This window comes from Rhamphochromis longiceps, linkage group LG11 (genome assembly GCF_057381845.1).
Source record: "Rhamphochromis longiceps isolate RC_006_pf linkage group LG11, R_longiceps_female_GT1.1, whole genome shotgun sequence".
NCBI classification, from domain to species: domain Eukaryota; kingdom Metazoa; phylum Chordata; class Actinopteri; order Cichliformes; family Cichlidae; genus Rhamphochromis; species Rhamphochromis longiceps.
Window position 1 is genome coordinate 38,637,501 of NC_140567.1, and position 16,722 is coordinate 38,654,222.

The window sequence follows — 16,722 nt, forward strand, 5'->3', positions numbered from 1 at the left end:
TCGCGTTACACGCGCTGGGTTGGGTGAAGCGCCGCTGGGATCCCGTCTGCGTCCCGTACATATCGCAGAATTAACAATAAAGCTTTAGTTCACCCTCCAACGATGCCAACAGCTGTCAGCGTCTGCACTTCCTTTGTGATTTCCCTCGATTGTCCTGCTCTGGTGTCACGCTCTCTGCTCGCTGTGGAGGGGCTTCAGTGGAAGCTTCGTCTTTAAGGCAGCGAGACAAAAGCTCAGAGTGTGAATCATTTTTTAATAAGTAGGTTCAGTGTTGAGTTAAATCTATCAGCGTGTTCTAATTTAATCATTTGTGTGCACAGCACTGTGACTAGCATTATGTGAAATGAAACTCTGGGAAGTGTCAGTTACTCCTCAGATCTTATCCCCGGACATTTGCCCAGACTTCGGAGACATTAAAGCTGGGTCACCTGCTACGGAGCGCTGCAGGAGCTCTTCAGCTGCCATCATGATGCCCCAGAGTGCCACGCTGCAGTATGGAATAACATTAACATAATAATATTTCAGTGGAAACCATGGCAACCCACTCCATGAAAACCATAATGTGTTATCTCTCGCCGAGTTCCCCGAACATCCAAACATCCAAAGAACTGAGCCTCCAGCAAGGGTTATGGGAAACGGGTGATGTTGTTATATAACACACACACACACACACACACACACACACACACACACACACACACACACACACACACACACACACACACACACACACACACAGGCTTTCAGCACTTCAGAGGACATTAAACTAATGGGGAAATTATGGTTCAGTGGTGGTCGTGCAGTTTCTGATGACCCGTCTACCTGCAGAGAGCGTCTGTTATCGACGGGGGCGGAGTCAAAACCGTGTGGTGCGGCCGGTGTGTGGCCACAGAAAGCTTTGAAGAGAATGAAAGTGTCCCTGCAGCTGCTGTCGCTGCTCTCATGCCGAAGTTTGTTTAATCTTTGATGGTTTCTCCCAGTGAACTCTGCTGTCACTCACTGTTTCGGCCCACTTCTCAGCCAATCAGCATTCGCCTAACAGGCCGGGTCGTGCATGTCGACCAGCATGCAGCAGTGGTTTTGGAGGACTGCACGGGAGCACGTTTGCTCTGGCTGAAGAGATTTACTGTGAACTTTATTTAGTCTGTGTCTGAGCAGCATCCTGGGCTCATTTGGGACAACCAGACATTTCATCTTTGCAGGAAACTCCCAGCAAACGTGACGTTTCAGCTTCTCTGTGGGTTTGAAAGCTTGTTTCAGGCCTTGGGGGTTCCTCCGACTCACCGCTGAAGCTGCTTTCACCTTTTCATGTCCAAACCTCGGGAGCTACAGACCAACACATTTAAAAATGTTCCTGTTTGACTTGTAAATGTTTATTCTGTTTGATTTCTGCTCAGTAAGATTTATATAGAGCTTTTATTTGTACAGCTTTATTGGATATAACTGATGCTTCTTAGAATTTCACTAATTATTATTATTTTTTAGTTTAATTAAATTTTATCTATTTAGCACCAAAACGCAACAGCAGTCACCTCACGGTGCTTTAAGTTGATAGAGACCCAACAATCACATGACCCCCTATGAACAAGCACTTGGTGACAGTGGGAAGGAAAAACTTCCTTTTAACAGGAAGAAACCTCCAGCAGAACCAGGCTCAGGGAGGGGCGGGGCCATCTGCCAGCTGGGGCTGAGGGGGTGGAGACAGGTGTTGTTAGAATGACACAGTGGGTGGGAGGCTCACGTCTCTGCTCAGATACCTGCAGCTCACCTGGTGCTGAGGAAATGCTTAAATAAAGAATCCAACCTGCATGTTCTCTTCCATGAATGTGCTCTTGAGGATCTCAGCCGCCGTCGGTCTGGATGTTGGTTGTTTCTGCAGCATCCTGGTTCACACAGAGACAAACAGCAGCTGGTTAATGAGAGCTCAGAGTCAGTGACACACTCGGGTAAATTCATAGCACCTGACAGAGGACAATGCTGGGACAGGAGGAGACGGGTGCACTCTCTGTCTCGGTGATGATCTGAGGATCAAAACTTCTTTTACCAAAAGAGACCTGCGGACAGCCTGGTGTTTGCATATTAACGTGAAAGCAGCCTGGGAGACTTCACCGAGCAGCTAGCCTGACGTCCTCCTCACCTCCGCATGACAGAGTTCAGATCTGGAGAGTAGGCGGCGGGCAGCGCTGGCGTGTCTCCCTCCACGATCTTCATCACCACAGACAGGAAGTTTGGACCCCGGAAGGCGTGAGTCAGGCTGCACATCTGGTAGAGGAGGCAGCCCAGAGCCCTGCAGCGCAGAAACATCGGCTGGTTTGGAAATGTGTTCCTGCTGGCTCACAGCGAAGCAAACCTTTCATCACGCTGGGACACGTTTACACCTCACCTGTGTGCGATCAGCCCGGTGCAGACTGACCTCAGGCTCTCTGCTTAGCTTCACTGTATCCTCATGCTACGAACAGGACTTTAACTGCGCTTTCTTCAAAATTACGTGTTCGTTTTTATGCTGATGTGAAACAGTGATGACATTTGTCGAAGTGCACAACACAAGACTGAGCACATGTAACTCAAACAGCGAGGGCACAGACACAGATACCTGCTCATTATTGATTAGCACTGATTAAAAACCAAAAGCTGGGACACAGACAGACTGTTAGGACAATTAACCTCACAGCTGCCCCTTTAAATGAACAGCAGAGGAGCGTTCAGCGGATCAGCTGAGATGAAGCCTACAGACAGCTGTGACTGCCACCTGTGTCACCGCCCACCTGTCAGTCAAAGCAGCCACAAACAGGTTATAACAGTTTCATTGGAGTCAATGGAGATGGACTCAGTTTTGGATGAAGGCCTCAAGTGGTCACTGGAGGAACTGCAGCGTTTGCACGTCAAATATTTTATTTTATGTGCAGAAAATAGGTTTAAATGTTAAACTAATTTCTTCCAGTCAGAGAATGTTGCATGTAATTAAATGTTTGCTTGATGCATAAAGTTAAAAGATTAAAACTAATAAAACAAGTTTTAAAAAGAGACTTTTCCATCTGATTACATTTTATATGATGGATTATGCAGAAAAAGTAGAATTGGGCTGAAAGATCTATCGCTTTATCACCTGTTCAGGTTGTAAATCGTTTTAAAAAAGTAACTAAGTAATTAATTACAAGTACTCAGTAAAATAACGGGATTACTTTTTGGGGGAAGTAATCGGTAATTAGTTACTGATTACTTTTTTCAAGTAACTTGATCAACACTGGTTTTCACAGCTGCCAAAGACGTGGAATCTGAACTGCTGCTGTTGGAAACACAGTGATGCAGACAGTGATGGACGTGCCCGGGCCCAGTAAGCCTGAACGTCCTCTCCAACAGCTGAGATGGCTCAACATGTTTTGAGGGCTGATTTAGTGACTTCTCTGATGGTCAACATTTTTCCATCTGCAGCATTCCAAAAACATCCCCAAACTCTGATATGCAGCTAACAAACTCAGCTTATAGCACAATGTCAACAAACATCTTCATATTTTCAAACTTAGATTCTAATTGCTGGTCATCTTGGAAAAATTACATTAAAATTCATATTAAACCTCAGCATTCATGCTCCTCATCGCTGATTAAAACCCTGAGTGCATCAGCAGCACGGTGGTGCAGTGGTTAGCACTGCAGCCCCACAAGCTGCTGGGCGTGTCTGTGTGTGCGATAGACTGACTGTGGGATCACACTGCTGGGATACACTCCATGCCAGTGCAACCATGAATTGGATAAGCAGGAGAAAATGGATGTGATGGATTTACTTTAAGTAGTTTACTTCACATTCTAACCAAACAATCAGGGTAGGCGAGATTAAATGTTGCACAAGCTGGAGCACAGACTGTACAGAAAAGATGGACATAGACTCCTGAAGTCACACTAGAAATGCCTCAAACCTGCAGTGTTTATAGTGGCCACCAGGGGGCTTTTAGCAGTCTGGTTATATAGGCCGTGTCCCAATCCAGTGACCGCACAATTTGCGGACTACGAAGTATGAGATAGATATATATATATATATATATATATATATATATATATATATATATATATATATATATATATATATATATATAACACATATTACAGCAGTGAACTTGAACTCTGGGTCAAAGATTCAAGTTGCAGTTATTTATATTTCCAATCACCCCAGTACCTTTGACAGTGTGTATACAGATGTGTTATATATAAGAGACAAATATTGTTTGTTATGTTGGCATTACTACATTTGGCTCAATGCTTACATATATGTGTAAAAAGGAAAATGTAGGAGCTGTGATAACTGTGTCTGATAGAATGAAGAGTAGACTGATATATGAAATATTCCTTTATTGGGTGAGAAAATCAGACCATGTCATAACTGCTGTAAGTCACACAGAATAGACATCAGAGCTTTAAACAGGCTGACGTCTGCTAAATGGGTCAAACTGGGCAGAAAGTCTACAAACACATAACATCCTTATAGAATATGATGTAACACTATAGATCAACTTAGCTCAGAATATATAAAGCATATAAACAGTTACAGCAATATGATGCAACAAACACAGCAGCTGCTGATCCAAAATCCTCAAAGCTTCATAGAACTGAAACCAACATTTATTTTAGCTCCATTCTGCTGCTGATACAGACTTTAGGTTTCTGAACATTAAACTTGTTGCTGCCTTTCATAGTGTGTAACTTGAAGGCCCTGAGTACTCTGAGTACTTTCTCCCACACTGGAAACACTGGGATGATCACATTATTTGAACATTACCTAATAAGACTGATTCAGCACAGACAGTTCTGTTAAACTTTCCTAGCAGTCCTTCACAAACAGGGAACAGTCTGTCTATTCTCTCCATCTGTCAGCTGCTGCTGGCTCTTCCTCCTCCTCTTCCTCACACACTGCTGAGTTTGTCCTGGTGGATCATCAGGGCTGCAAAGCCTCACAGATGATGTAATGCAGTGGGTCCCTCAGTCTGTCCTCACTCTGGACACTTGCAGTCGTCACACATGGAAATCAAATGTGTGATAAGCTGCAGGATTCAAACACACGTTAAAGTCCATTTGGCTCGACACCACCGAACAGAGGCAGCAATATAACACAGCTAACATTAACAGTGCAGTGGATCCTGCTTGTGCCGTGATGTTCAGGACTGCAAACCGAGCAGCATCACTGACTTTCAGCTTGTTGTGTTTGTGGATATATGACTGACTTTAATTATCTATAAAATCATCACATTCTCTGTAAGATTAAGGTCGACTATCGAACGGCGCATATTTAAAGGCTTTAAAACCAAGTTAGTACAAACGTCACTAATGTCACATAACTGTGCCGACATGTGACCAACAATCATGTTTTAATGTTCTTCATTATTAAACATTCGCACAGAAATAACTGACATCATATTCAGTACTTACTTAAAGTTTACTCTTCGGACGCTCCGCTTCAGCCGTCCACCTTTTCTTTTGGGCAAAATTATCCACACATGAATTGTGGGATATATTAGGACCACGACGTATACACCAGACCACGCTTCAAATTTGGGGAAATGAACGGCACATCTGGAGTACACTTCAAATTGGGCCAGCCGTCGTCGCGTCGCAGTGACTCCAAATGCGCACTACGAAGCGTGCGGTCGTTGGATTGAGACACAGCCATAGATGAGCATGTACTGACCTCAGCAAACACTTTATGTTCTCAGCTGCTAGCTTCAAATCCCACTGAATACAGCATGATGTTAATTTTGCAGTTTGTGGTCGCTGTTAGATTCAAAGTGCATCAAAAAGCAGGATGTGCTTTATGCTGTGGCCACCTTTCAATTCTATTTTATTTTATTTATATAGCTCCAAATCAGTTTTGAGACTATTCGATTGTAAGACAGAGGCGACAATAACACAGAGAGAAGAGAGAAGAGAGAAAACACCAACAATCAGATGAGCTGTGCTTCGGAGACAGTGGGAAGGAAAAACGTTGTTTTAATGAGAAGAAACCTCCAACAGAACCAGGCTCAGGGAGGAGCAGCCGTCAGGATTGGAGAGGGGGATGAGCAGTTGTAATGCTCTCCACTTGTCTCAGATGTGTTGACTTTTTTGCATAATATGCACATTATTCTGTCTCTATATTTATTTGCTGTGATTTGCTATTTGTCAAAGTAAGCATTGTGTTGCCGGGTTGGGGCCTGTGAAGTCTGACTCCTTCACAGGGAGGAAGACGGGACAAAGAATGACGACTCACTGAGGTCCTGTGAGAGTGAACTGCTCGCCTCTCAGGCTTCAAAACAACAAGATGGTGAAAATTAAAGAACATTAGAAAGAACATCGAGTGGCTGAAACTACAGTAGAGTTTATTCCACTTATCTTGTGTTCCAGACGTCATCTTCCTCTTCCAGTTCTTGCTGACCAATCCCAAGGTAAGACAATAATATGTATTCCTACCACCCAGGCGTGTCTGGAAAACCTCCGGCGTATGGCGTGAGGAGACATCCCAGTCAGACTCTCGAACCGCCTCAGCTGTCTGGATCAGACTCAGGGACAGCTTCTTCCCCAAAGCCATCATACTCAACTCAAACTTGTACAAAAGTAATCTGCACTGAAATATCATCAGTTCTCTGCCTGTCTGTCTCTGTGTCAGCACTGTGCTGTCTATTTATATTTATAGTAAGTGTATAGTTAAATTATTGTATAGTTTTTATAATGCGCTATAAGCACGTGTCGACTTTTATAGAGCTGTTTCTGATTGCGTTATACTATGTATAATGACAATAAAGGCTTTCAATTTCAGTTCAATCCACCTGTGCCTCAGCTCATGACCACACACGCACCTCTAAATCATGAACTCTGGGCTCTCGCAGGGATTTTTGTCGGGTTTGTTGAGTGCGCTGTTATTTAGTTGTAAGTCTTTCAGTGTGTGAAGCTCTTTATAAATCAATCATCGCTTCTCTCAGCACAGCGTCACCTTTAAATCTAACGAGTCTCATTCAGCCCCCAACCTGAGTCCAGACAACAGGAGTGAAACGAGCGCAGACGCACGCAGCGCTGACATCAGTCGGAGGTCAGCGGTCGTAATTAGAGAGGAACAGATCACAGCGGATGATGATGAGGAGGTAATTAGCAGCAGAAAGTGACGAAGGTTTCTTCAATTTAACAGTCAAATGGTTGAAGCTGAAACCTCCGACATGTTGGAGCTTCACACGACGCCTGCTGTTCTGTAGCTGTGTCAGAATAAACTGGAATGTAACCGCGGAGGGGCGTGGTCTCTGACAAGCTGTGTGTGTGTGTGTGTGTGCGTGTGTGCATGTGTGTGCGTGTGTGTGTGTGTGTGCGTGTGTGCGTGTGTGTGCGTGTGTGTGTGTGTGTGTGTGTGTTTGTGTGTGTGTGTGTGTGTTTGTGCGTGTGTGTTTGTGTGTGTGTGTGTGTGTTTGTGTGTGTGTGTGTGTGTGTGTGTGTGTGTGTGTGTGTGTGTGTGAGATTGGATCTCCTGTGTTTGAGGAGGAAAATGTAATTTAATCATCCTTCTTATTAACCTCTGTCTCTCTTCCACAGCATGTCTTTATCCTGTCTTCCTTCTCTCACCCCAACCAATCACAGCAGATGGCCCCGCCCCGCCCTGAGCCTGGTTCTGCTGGAGGTTTCTTCCTGTTAAAAGGGAGTTTTTCCTTCCCACTGTCGCCAAAGTTTGATTGTTGGGGTGCAGGATCTTTATCTTACGATATAAAGCATCTTGAAGTGACTGTTCCTGTGATTTAAATAAAATTCAACTGAAAGCACGAGACAGAGAATAATATTGATGATTTGAGAAACACTGAATCAAAGTCACATCATTAAAATTTGCATAAGAATATTCTTGTAAATATTTTTATGTTTAGTTATTCGAGTTAAAAGTTACACTGACTTTGGTATAAACACAAACTGGTGTTGGTGAGAGAGATCGCTGTGGTTCAGACGGCTGTTTACTCAGCTCCTCGCCGGAGATTCGTTAGACCAGTTGTTACATCATTTTCACGTTACTCCTTAAAAGGACCACACATGCATTACCACATGATTAACAGTTAGAGGAACAAATTCCACACACCAACACGAATCCCTATCCTAACGAGGACACACGCGATCTTTCTCTTAGTATTTATGTACGAACACAAAGCAAAGACGAAAACCGACCCAGACGCATCAGAGCGCCGCGGTGATTCAGCCGTGGACACACGAACAGGTGCTGACTGCTCGTCGCTGCTTTGTTACCTGCTGCAGCTTTGACAGCACTCTGTGCGTCGGCGCTTTTGCACAGTAACTGTAACAGTAATGTGACGGCTCCGCCGCTCTCCTCCACCAGCACAGACCTGAAATCAGCTGCAGGAAGAAAGCATTCCTCTCCACCCAGCGTGCAGATACCTGAAGAGCCTTTGTAACATGAGTAATTATATAACTGTGACTGTAATGTGATTACTGAATTTACTGCAGTAATGTTACTGAAAACGTTCATGTGATTCATTTAGAGCACTGTCTGTTATTCTCCCTCATTTCCTGTTGTGCACAGTCTGCACCGATCACTCACCGAACACACGTGATTACATGTGATTACATCACACATCACAATAAAAGCATCTTTCGGTCCTGAACTCTAACTGGAAACGTCAGTCCCACGCTGACTTCCCGGAGCAGCTCTCTCCGTCTCATCTTTCACCCTGTCAGGCCACCTCTGCGCTCCACACGTCGACTGAACGCGTGTCTGAGTCGCTGTCCCGCCTGCTGCTGTCAGCTCTTTTTGATTATTTCTCTGCCGTCAAGGATGCAAGCGAGATCAGGCTCATCTCGTCCTCGCTGGATCTTGGCAGAGGCCTCTCTGCATGTTAAACTCAGTCGGCTGCGTCACAGATTCAATTTGAAAGTTGCACAAACATCTGTGGAACAAACGCCTTCTTCAGGGACCGCTTCAGACCGCAGGGACAACAAACGCACGCCTTTATCCTCCTAAAACTTAAATGTACACCAACTGTGCCGAGCAACCTGGATGACAAAAATATCAGGATTTACAATTTGTGGTGTGATTTACACCAGTGTGTCCTGTTCAGCATCATTTCCTCGTTATACTGCAGCCTGCACCGCGCCTCTCCACTCCTCCTCAGGTACAGAACGTGAAAACTGGATCTGTGGGTAAAATCTGCAGGAAAGTCTCTGACTGCAGCCCGTTCGCTTTCCTTCCTGCAGCAGCAGCAGTTAAATGAATTCCTGCTCTCCACCTGCAGGCGTTCCTCCATCAGCCCTTCCCACGATGCACCTGTACAGCCTCCAGCTCAGAACCAATCACAGCAGAGGGAAATGAAGCTGCACAAAGCTGGTGTGAAATTCCCTTTAACCGAGGTCTGGGCTTTTTATCTGAATCCCTTTCATCTTGTTTCACAATGACAAAGAACATGTTTTGTCTGAAGGAGGCTCAGAGCTTCCACACAGACAGCAGCCTGCAGCCACACTCCTCATCTCAGAGTCGGTCTCAAATCCTTAAAAACTTCAAACCGGCCAAAGATTCTGATCACGCCCGAAGCGGTTTGATCCGACACTAAATACCCGAAACGTCACGAACGACCAAAAACTAAGCTGAGCTTTGCAAATGTGTGGTCAGAAGAAAAGGAGACAAGGTCCAAAGGCAGAACATGAGACACACATCATCCGCCTGATAAAAATAACTATAATAACCAATAACAACTATTTTAATTCTATTTTGAAAATACAAAATTGAGCACCAGTCAAAAAGGAATATTAATACCAACACTGCACACGGGGCCTTTAAAAGGTTACCAGATGTCAGATTTGCAGTCGTAGCCCTGGTGGCTCAGCACCTCTGGGCTCATGTAGTACGGAGTCCCTGTGAAGGTGGTGGCCAGGTCACATGATCCCATCAGCAGGCAGGAAACACCAAAGTCACCTGGAAACATGAGAAGCATCATCCTGATGACTGATCTGCTGTTAAACTGAATCTGAACATCTAAAGAACCTGCAGAAGGTCCGTGAACACCTGGACCTGCACACGCCAAACACATGCTCTGTGTCACGGTGGGCCGATAACGTCACAGGTACATACATCCCACAGATACTGAACGATCCACAGACCTGCGTGATCCTCACCACGCTTTGCAGAAATCATAAAGAATCAATGAGCTGTCCCACAGGCAGTGAAGGTTTCCGGCACCACGCTTCAGACCCGGTTTCACCCTTTCCTAAGCTTCAGGTTCGGCCTGAACGATTTACCCGCTTCCTTCCAAGTCTTCTGCTTTTTTGTTCTGTCTATAAAGAGCAAAGCTGCATTATTCACCTCCAGCAGCCCTCAAACAGCGACAAAAAGCTCTTCAGAGCTCGACGTGGGAACATCACGCTCTGAGACCACGAAGAGCACCTGAGCCGAGACGTCAGAGGTTTAAATAACTTCTGTAGGAGCAACGGAGCCGCGGAGAGTCAGAGACACTCGGTCGCTCAGCTGTGAAACACACAATGAACATTTAAAGTTGGAGAACGCACTAATCCAATGGAAATGGACCAGAGTGTCCGCTACTGACCCCGACAGCTCCAAAGCAACAGCCAATGAGTGAATGAGCAGATCTGTGGATACAGATCTGGAACTTCTAATTCTACGCGGATGTATTTGAATATCTGATTAACATAAGGCTGATCGTGACACAGTGAGACGACACCTTTGCTGACAGCTACTGGAAACCACTAACTGTGCCGAACGTAACGCCGCTCACATGACTGCACAGTAGATCTGCAGCGTCTCTGTGGCGTCGGTGCTCCGTGTGTGCAGCTGGTAAACTAAACTCTCACAGAGTTCTGGTTCAAAACTGCAGACGGCAGCAGCAGCAACAATCTGCTGAGTTTACACTCCACACACTCAGCGTAAACCCACTTCCTCCCGCGTTACTACCCACTCGTTAGCTGGAAGCACGCTTCTATTTGCGGCCCTGTTTGTTGTTGTTGCTGTTAGTGAGAGGAAGAAGCCCTTTTAGGCAGCAGACAGTTTTGTAATACACGCACAAACGTGAGGAAAGTACCGCAAGCCTTCGCGGCAGCAGCAGCACAAAGAGGACGCTCACCGATTTTAACGAGGTTTCGTTTCAGGAAGATGTTCTTGGCCTTCAGATCTCGGTGGAGGATCCGCCTGCAGAGAGCAGCACAGCGGATAAAATGCAGGTTGCAGACTGAAGCCACTTCAATCTGCAATCATTTGTTCTAATATTAACCAGCTACAAATGTTACTGTTTTTGTGACTTTTTGTTGTCACCTAGAATCTCATTAAACCACAAAAACGTGTTTCTACTTAACTACCGAGTGTCAGCAGATAAAACATGTGGAGCAGATTCGCTTCAGAAACAGGACAAACATATAAAGCCAAAGACGACTTTAGAGGAAATAATAGAAAACTCTGCACCTGTCGTGTATGTAGCGAAGGCCGAGCAGGAGCTGGATGAGCCAATCAACGACCTGGCTTTCAGGAAGGCTCCGCCCAGCTCGTCTCACCTCTCCTATCTTACAGTCCAGATCCCGATCCTGAGGGCACAGCGAGGAGGAAGTGATGCGTCACTCATTGACTGAAGTGCATGTGTCATTACACTTCACTCCACAGTAGCAGCTCCTGAGTGGCTCAGGCTTTCGTCTCAGCTTCTGTGTGAAATGAAGGAAGCTTTGACAGCAGACCAGTTTGGGGACGCCTGCAGCCAGAGAGCTTCACTCCAGCAGCTCATTAACGTGTGGCTGAAGCTCCAGCTACAGGTCGGTACTGCTGTTCGCTCTCAGCCTGGCGTGTTCACGTTCTGTCAGACTGATGCAATTAAAAGGAGCCGCACCAACTGCCAGCAGCAGCTAACTGCAGCCCGTCCGCTGATGTGCCGACGATTATAATCAGATTACTGAGATATTAAAGGAAAGTTCAAACGTGACATTTACGTTGCTGTGATTCCAGCTTTGTTTGCTCAGTTCTGGATTTTATAAGACGATGTGATTTCCGGTTTTTTCTTCGTCAAATCAGATTTTTCTGCTCACTCTATCAGGCTGAAGCAATGCCTCAGAGTCGTCCACAGCTCTGCAGGGGATTGTGGGTAATGGGGTGAACAGAAACAGTAGCTCTTAAGATCTCCAAAGGCGCAGCCTGTTCATGCTTAAGTGTGTTGAATTACACTAAATCCTCACAAAAGGCCTAAATATCGTTCAGTCTGTGTGTTTGTAGAACAGAAAACCAGCCGGTTGGCAGCACAGAAGCACGGGAAGCTTCGTGAACTGTTCTGCAGCAGTGATTCAAATCTTCAGGAGATGCTGAAGGAGGCGGGGGAGGAGGGAGAGAGCTGGGTAATGAGGGGGGAGGATCGCCGTCAGGTGACGTAAACGAGCGGGCGAGGGGGATACTCCGAGTGTGGGAGGCAGAGAAAAACACGAGTGGAGATGAAGGCAGCGTGAGAGTCATTAGTGGAGAGGCTGAGTGTGAAGACGGCACCTGGTGTCATCGAGACAGCAGGCGTGAAAGATGGCGTGGAGGGAGGGGCGGGGGGTTCGGTTTCAGGCTGTTGCTTCATTGTGTCTTTATCAGACAGAGGGGCTCTCCACAGGCCCAACGTTCGCTGATGCAAACCTGCAGATCTGCAGCTTTTGTCACGGTTGCTTCATTCTTACTTCCTCATGTGTTGTGACTGAGGTGAGGATGTTTTTGAAGAGCACGGCGGCCCCGGACAAAGAGAGCACTCGGTTTCACTGCAACGTCAAACAAACCAGACATGCAGGTGTAAGAAACGTAAGACAGGGAGGCATTTTAAACCCGATCAGGAACGAACTCTAACAGCTGCGTCGGGCAGGTTGGCTTAAGGCAGCTTGAACTCTGCGCATTACAGAAGGACAGCGAGTTAGCGCAAACCCATGTTCCCGTGGTAGATGACCGAGAGTTTGAACCCACATCAGGCGTGTCTCCCAAAAACAGGCAGTGTTTCAATCAAGCCTCAAGCTCCAAGGCTGAAAATGGGAACCATGCCGGCAGTGGGGGAGAACAGTCAACCCAAGCATGCTGAAATGCTACCAAAAGAAAAGACTTTACCACCACATGTCTCTCTGGGACTTAAAACGCTCATTCAAACAAGCTGGTGTAGTTAGCTACGTTAGCTACTGTGAGTGATCTACATTCAGCTATAAATAAGAAGCAGAAAAGCAAAGCCTGCAGTTCCTCTAACGTCCACTTGAGGCTCCAACAGTGAGGTTAAAACAGGAGCAAACAAAGACTAGTTTCCTCTGGTCACTGCAACTGTTTTAAATCCTTCACACGTTCGTTTTTTAACACTTGATGGTTGCATTATTGGGGGCGTGGCCTCTTTAACTGGCGGCCGACTGTAACTGCTGAACACTGAAGGTCCAACTGAATTTACTGAGATTATTTTTGTTAAGTGAGGTTTTAGATCAAAGGGATTCAGTCTCTCCCTGTGAGTGCTCCTGGTTCCTGTTACCAGGCAGTACTCTGTGATTATGCAGAAGGCGGCTCTCTCCAGGAAGCTGTGGTAGAAGGTCAGTATCGCCGGGTGGTGCAGCTGAGACAGCAGCTGGGCCTCCTGAGTGGCTCTAACCGTCTCGTCGGGTCGAAGGTCACCCAGAGGAATCTGCTTCAGCACCTTCCTAGATGAGAGACACAGGTCAGAGGGACGTTCTGCAGGTGTGAAGCACCTGTTTACTGATGGCGTTCATGATGTTCACGGCAGGGAGCTTTTAGAAACGTTTCAATGTGAACCAGTGCCTTAAAGTTGAAGGATGCACACAGCGTACTGGGTAAGAACTTTGTGGAGCGATGATATTTCTGCAATAAAAACTGGTGGTCACATCCAGAGGGAGAGCGCACAGACTGCTAATGTCAGCACGAAGCTAAAAACTGGAGCAGCGTGGTCTCAAACCGCTCCCCCTCAGGGAGGTAATCAGCTGCTGCTCACCGAGCAGGCCGTCTCTCCAGCTCTTGTTAAATTGGTGAGCAGGTCAGCAGGTGAAATGGAGGCTCTGGTTTATTAGCTCCCTGCTCTCACCCCCTCGGCTTCACTTTCTGCTGTGAAGACAGCAGAAACGCAGCACGGGGTCAAGGTGGAAATTCCTCAGTTAAAATACGACCTGCTTACTGTGATTATGTGATTTTACTGGCCCGGACACGTGCTGTAGTAACTTTGGTATCTTAAAATACCAGTAAGACGGTTTATTTTCCACTCGAGGCACCGTTCAAAATTCTTTTATCCCATCTTATTTATCGCATACGAGCCCCTCGTTAAACGTCTGGGTGACTGATGATGTCATCACAGGCAGCTGTGGGTTTGCTGTCAAAGCAAAAAGTCCTGGCCTGAAAACTGAAGGCAGCTTAGAAGCACCAACATCCTCCTGTGATGTCAGAAATAAAACAGTTTTGGCCTGTACGGCGAGTTTTCGGCTTCAGAGCAGCTGTATGGCAGCTTCATGTTGTAACTCATCAGTTTAAACGTCATTAAAATGAGGAGTTACAGCATCATGTTGCAACATGGCACAGCGGTGACTGTGTCCATCCTTTCTGTACAGTCTGTGGGGCTGTAGCAGAACAGTGGCGGTGTACTTTAGTAAAGCTCCACTCTTGTTCTATCATTTCTTGTTTTCATGTTTTGTTTTTGTCATTTTAATTAATGCAGGAATCAGGTCACATTTCCATTTACCTGTCACATTATTTTTTCCTTTCTTCCTTTTTGAATCTTTTCTCCTGAGAAAAGGCAAAAATTTAAATAAAACAAGAGCGAGCTGTTTGTGAAATGTCATCTTGAACCCGCCTGAACCTTTTAGTTCAGGGAACGGGGGCGTCGTTGTCTCTGCGCCGCAGCTGCAGACTTTCCGCGGTGAAGGAAAACAGCTGGATGCTGTCGATGCTGACGGCACATCAGTGATGTGGATGAGCAGAGTGTCAGTCATCATCCAACTGACACACACACTCACACTCAGAGACACACACTTCCATGAATCTGTAATCTCAGAGCTTTGATTCATAAAGCAGAACAGAAGGATCAAAGAGACGTGAGCTCTGATTTCATCCTGCACACGACTGAGGCGAAAAGGCTTTGTGCTGCTTTTCAGTCTTTTGTAGTTTTTTGCCTTTTTGTGCTTTTTGTGGGTTTTTTGTTGCTGCTTTGGTTTTTCTGAATGTCGTGTGCGTCAACTTGGATGAGCTTAGAAACCCTCCCGTGCTGTGATACACTTCACTTCAGTACTTAACGTTTACTCAGGATTATTCCACAGAAACTAAAACAGCAAAGTAAACTTCCGTCTGCACTCTGGTGCTCGTCTTTAACAAAGGTGAGAAATGAACCCAACACACCTTTAACCTGAAATATTTTTAATGCCCAGCAGGGGGCGACTGCTACCAAAAGGCTTCTTGTCCTGTAGAGGTGCACGGTTCTCTGTGACCTCACTAACACTGTGCTGATTTGCATCACATCACACTGGATAACACATGACGTCCACCGATTTGATCTGAAACAAAGTCAGGGCGCGTACATGTTGGGATCATCTTCTCTGTCCCACCAGAAAATTATTCAAAAAGTTCACGACTGATTCGAACGTGCAGCTTGTTAGTTTCCTGTAACAGAAATGCAACAAGTGGGTCTTTACTACGAACTTATTTGAATGTGATCACAGCTGTCAGACGCGGAAGTTAAATCCATCCATGCATCCGCTTCTCTTTTTCAGGGTCGCGGGGCCGCTGGAGCCTATCCCAGCTGTCATAGGGCGAGAGGCGGGGTACACCCTGGACAGGTCGCCATGTCGCAGGGCCAACACACAGACAACCATTCGCACTCACATTCACACCTACGGACAATTTAGATTAATCGATTAACCTATCCGCACTAACTGCATGACTTTAGATGGTGGGAGGAAGCCGAACAGAACATGCAAACCCGGCCTGATGGTGGAATTGAACTCACCCACATGGAAAAGATATATATAAATCTTATAAAGTTTGTATCTGTCTTGTGTGAAACTTGTATGAAAAGCATACAAGAGTAAAAATAGATATAAGATCCCTTGAAAAATTTTATAATGAAACTTGTATGTTTTGGATACTTACTAAAACAATATATGAAAGTAATGTGAAAGTGGCCACTTTCATGAGTAAATCATATACGTTTTTACTATTTCTTTTCCATATGGGCAGGACCTTCTTGCTGTGCGGCAACAGTGCTCACCACCGTGCCCTAAAACGATCTAGGGGATTTACGGTGGCCCTGAGAGGCCAAACGGACTGCAACTTAAGAAAACACCAGCAATAAGAAAAACGCTGCAAAAGCACACTGGTCCGTCGGCTTATTGTCTCCCCAGAAACACTTCCCTTGTGCATTTGGAAACCTATTTTTTCCTATTTCCGCTTTTGTTTTTTCTGTTTCCTATTTCAGGATATTTGAACGAGATCGCGGATACAAGCGGCAGAAATGAGCTTCCTCCGAAGGGTGGCTGGCCTCTCCCTTAGAGATAGGGTGAGAAGTTCGGCCATCCGGGAGGGGCTCAGAGTAGAGCAGCTGCTGCTCCACATCGAAAGGAGCCAGCTGAGGTGGTTCGGGCATCTGACAAGGATGCCCCCTGGGCGCCTCCTGGGTGAGGTGTTCCAGGCATGTCCCACCGGGAGGAGGCCCCGGGGCAGACCCAGGACACGCTGGAGAGATTATATCTCTCGGCTGGCCTGGGAATGTCTTGGTGTTCCCCCGGATAAGC

General features: G+C 46.0%; 1 protein-coding gene across 1 annotated transcript in view; it reads right to left on the minus strand.

The window, feature by feature from the left end:
• The window catches only part of nek11 (NIMA-related kinase 11), a 64,139-nt gene that overhangs the window by 35,005 nt on the left and 12,412 nt on the right, over positions 1–16,722 (minus strand). The window contains 6 exon segments of the mRNA XM_085424003.1: positions 1,805–1,883; positions 2,138–2,287; positions 9,790–9,916; positions 11,079–11,143; positions 11,414–11,532; positions 13,467–13,632. Coding sequence (XP_085280129.1) covers positions 1,805–1,883; positions 2,138–2,287; positions 9,790–9,916; positions 11,079–11,143; positions 11,414–11,532; positions 13,467–13,632 — 706 coding nt within the window.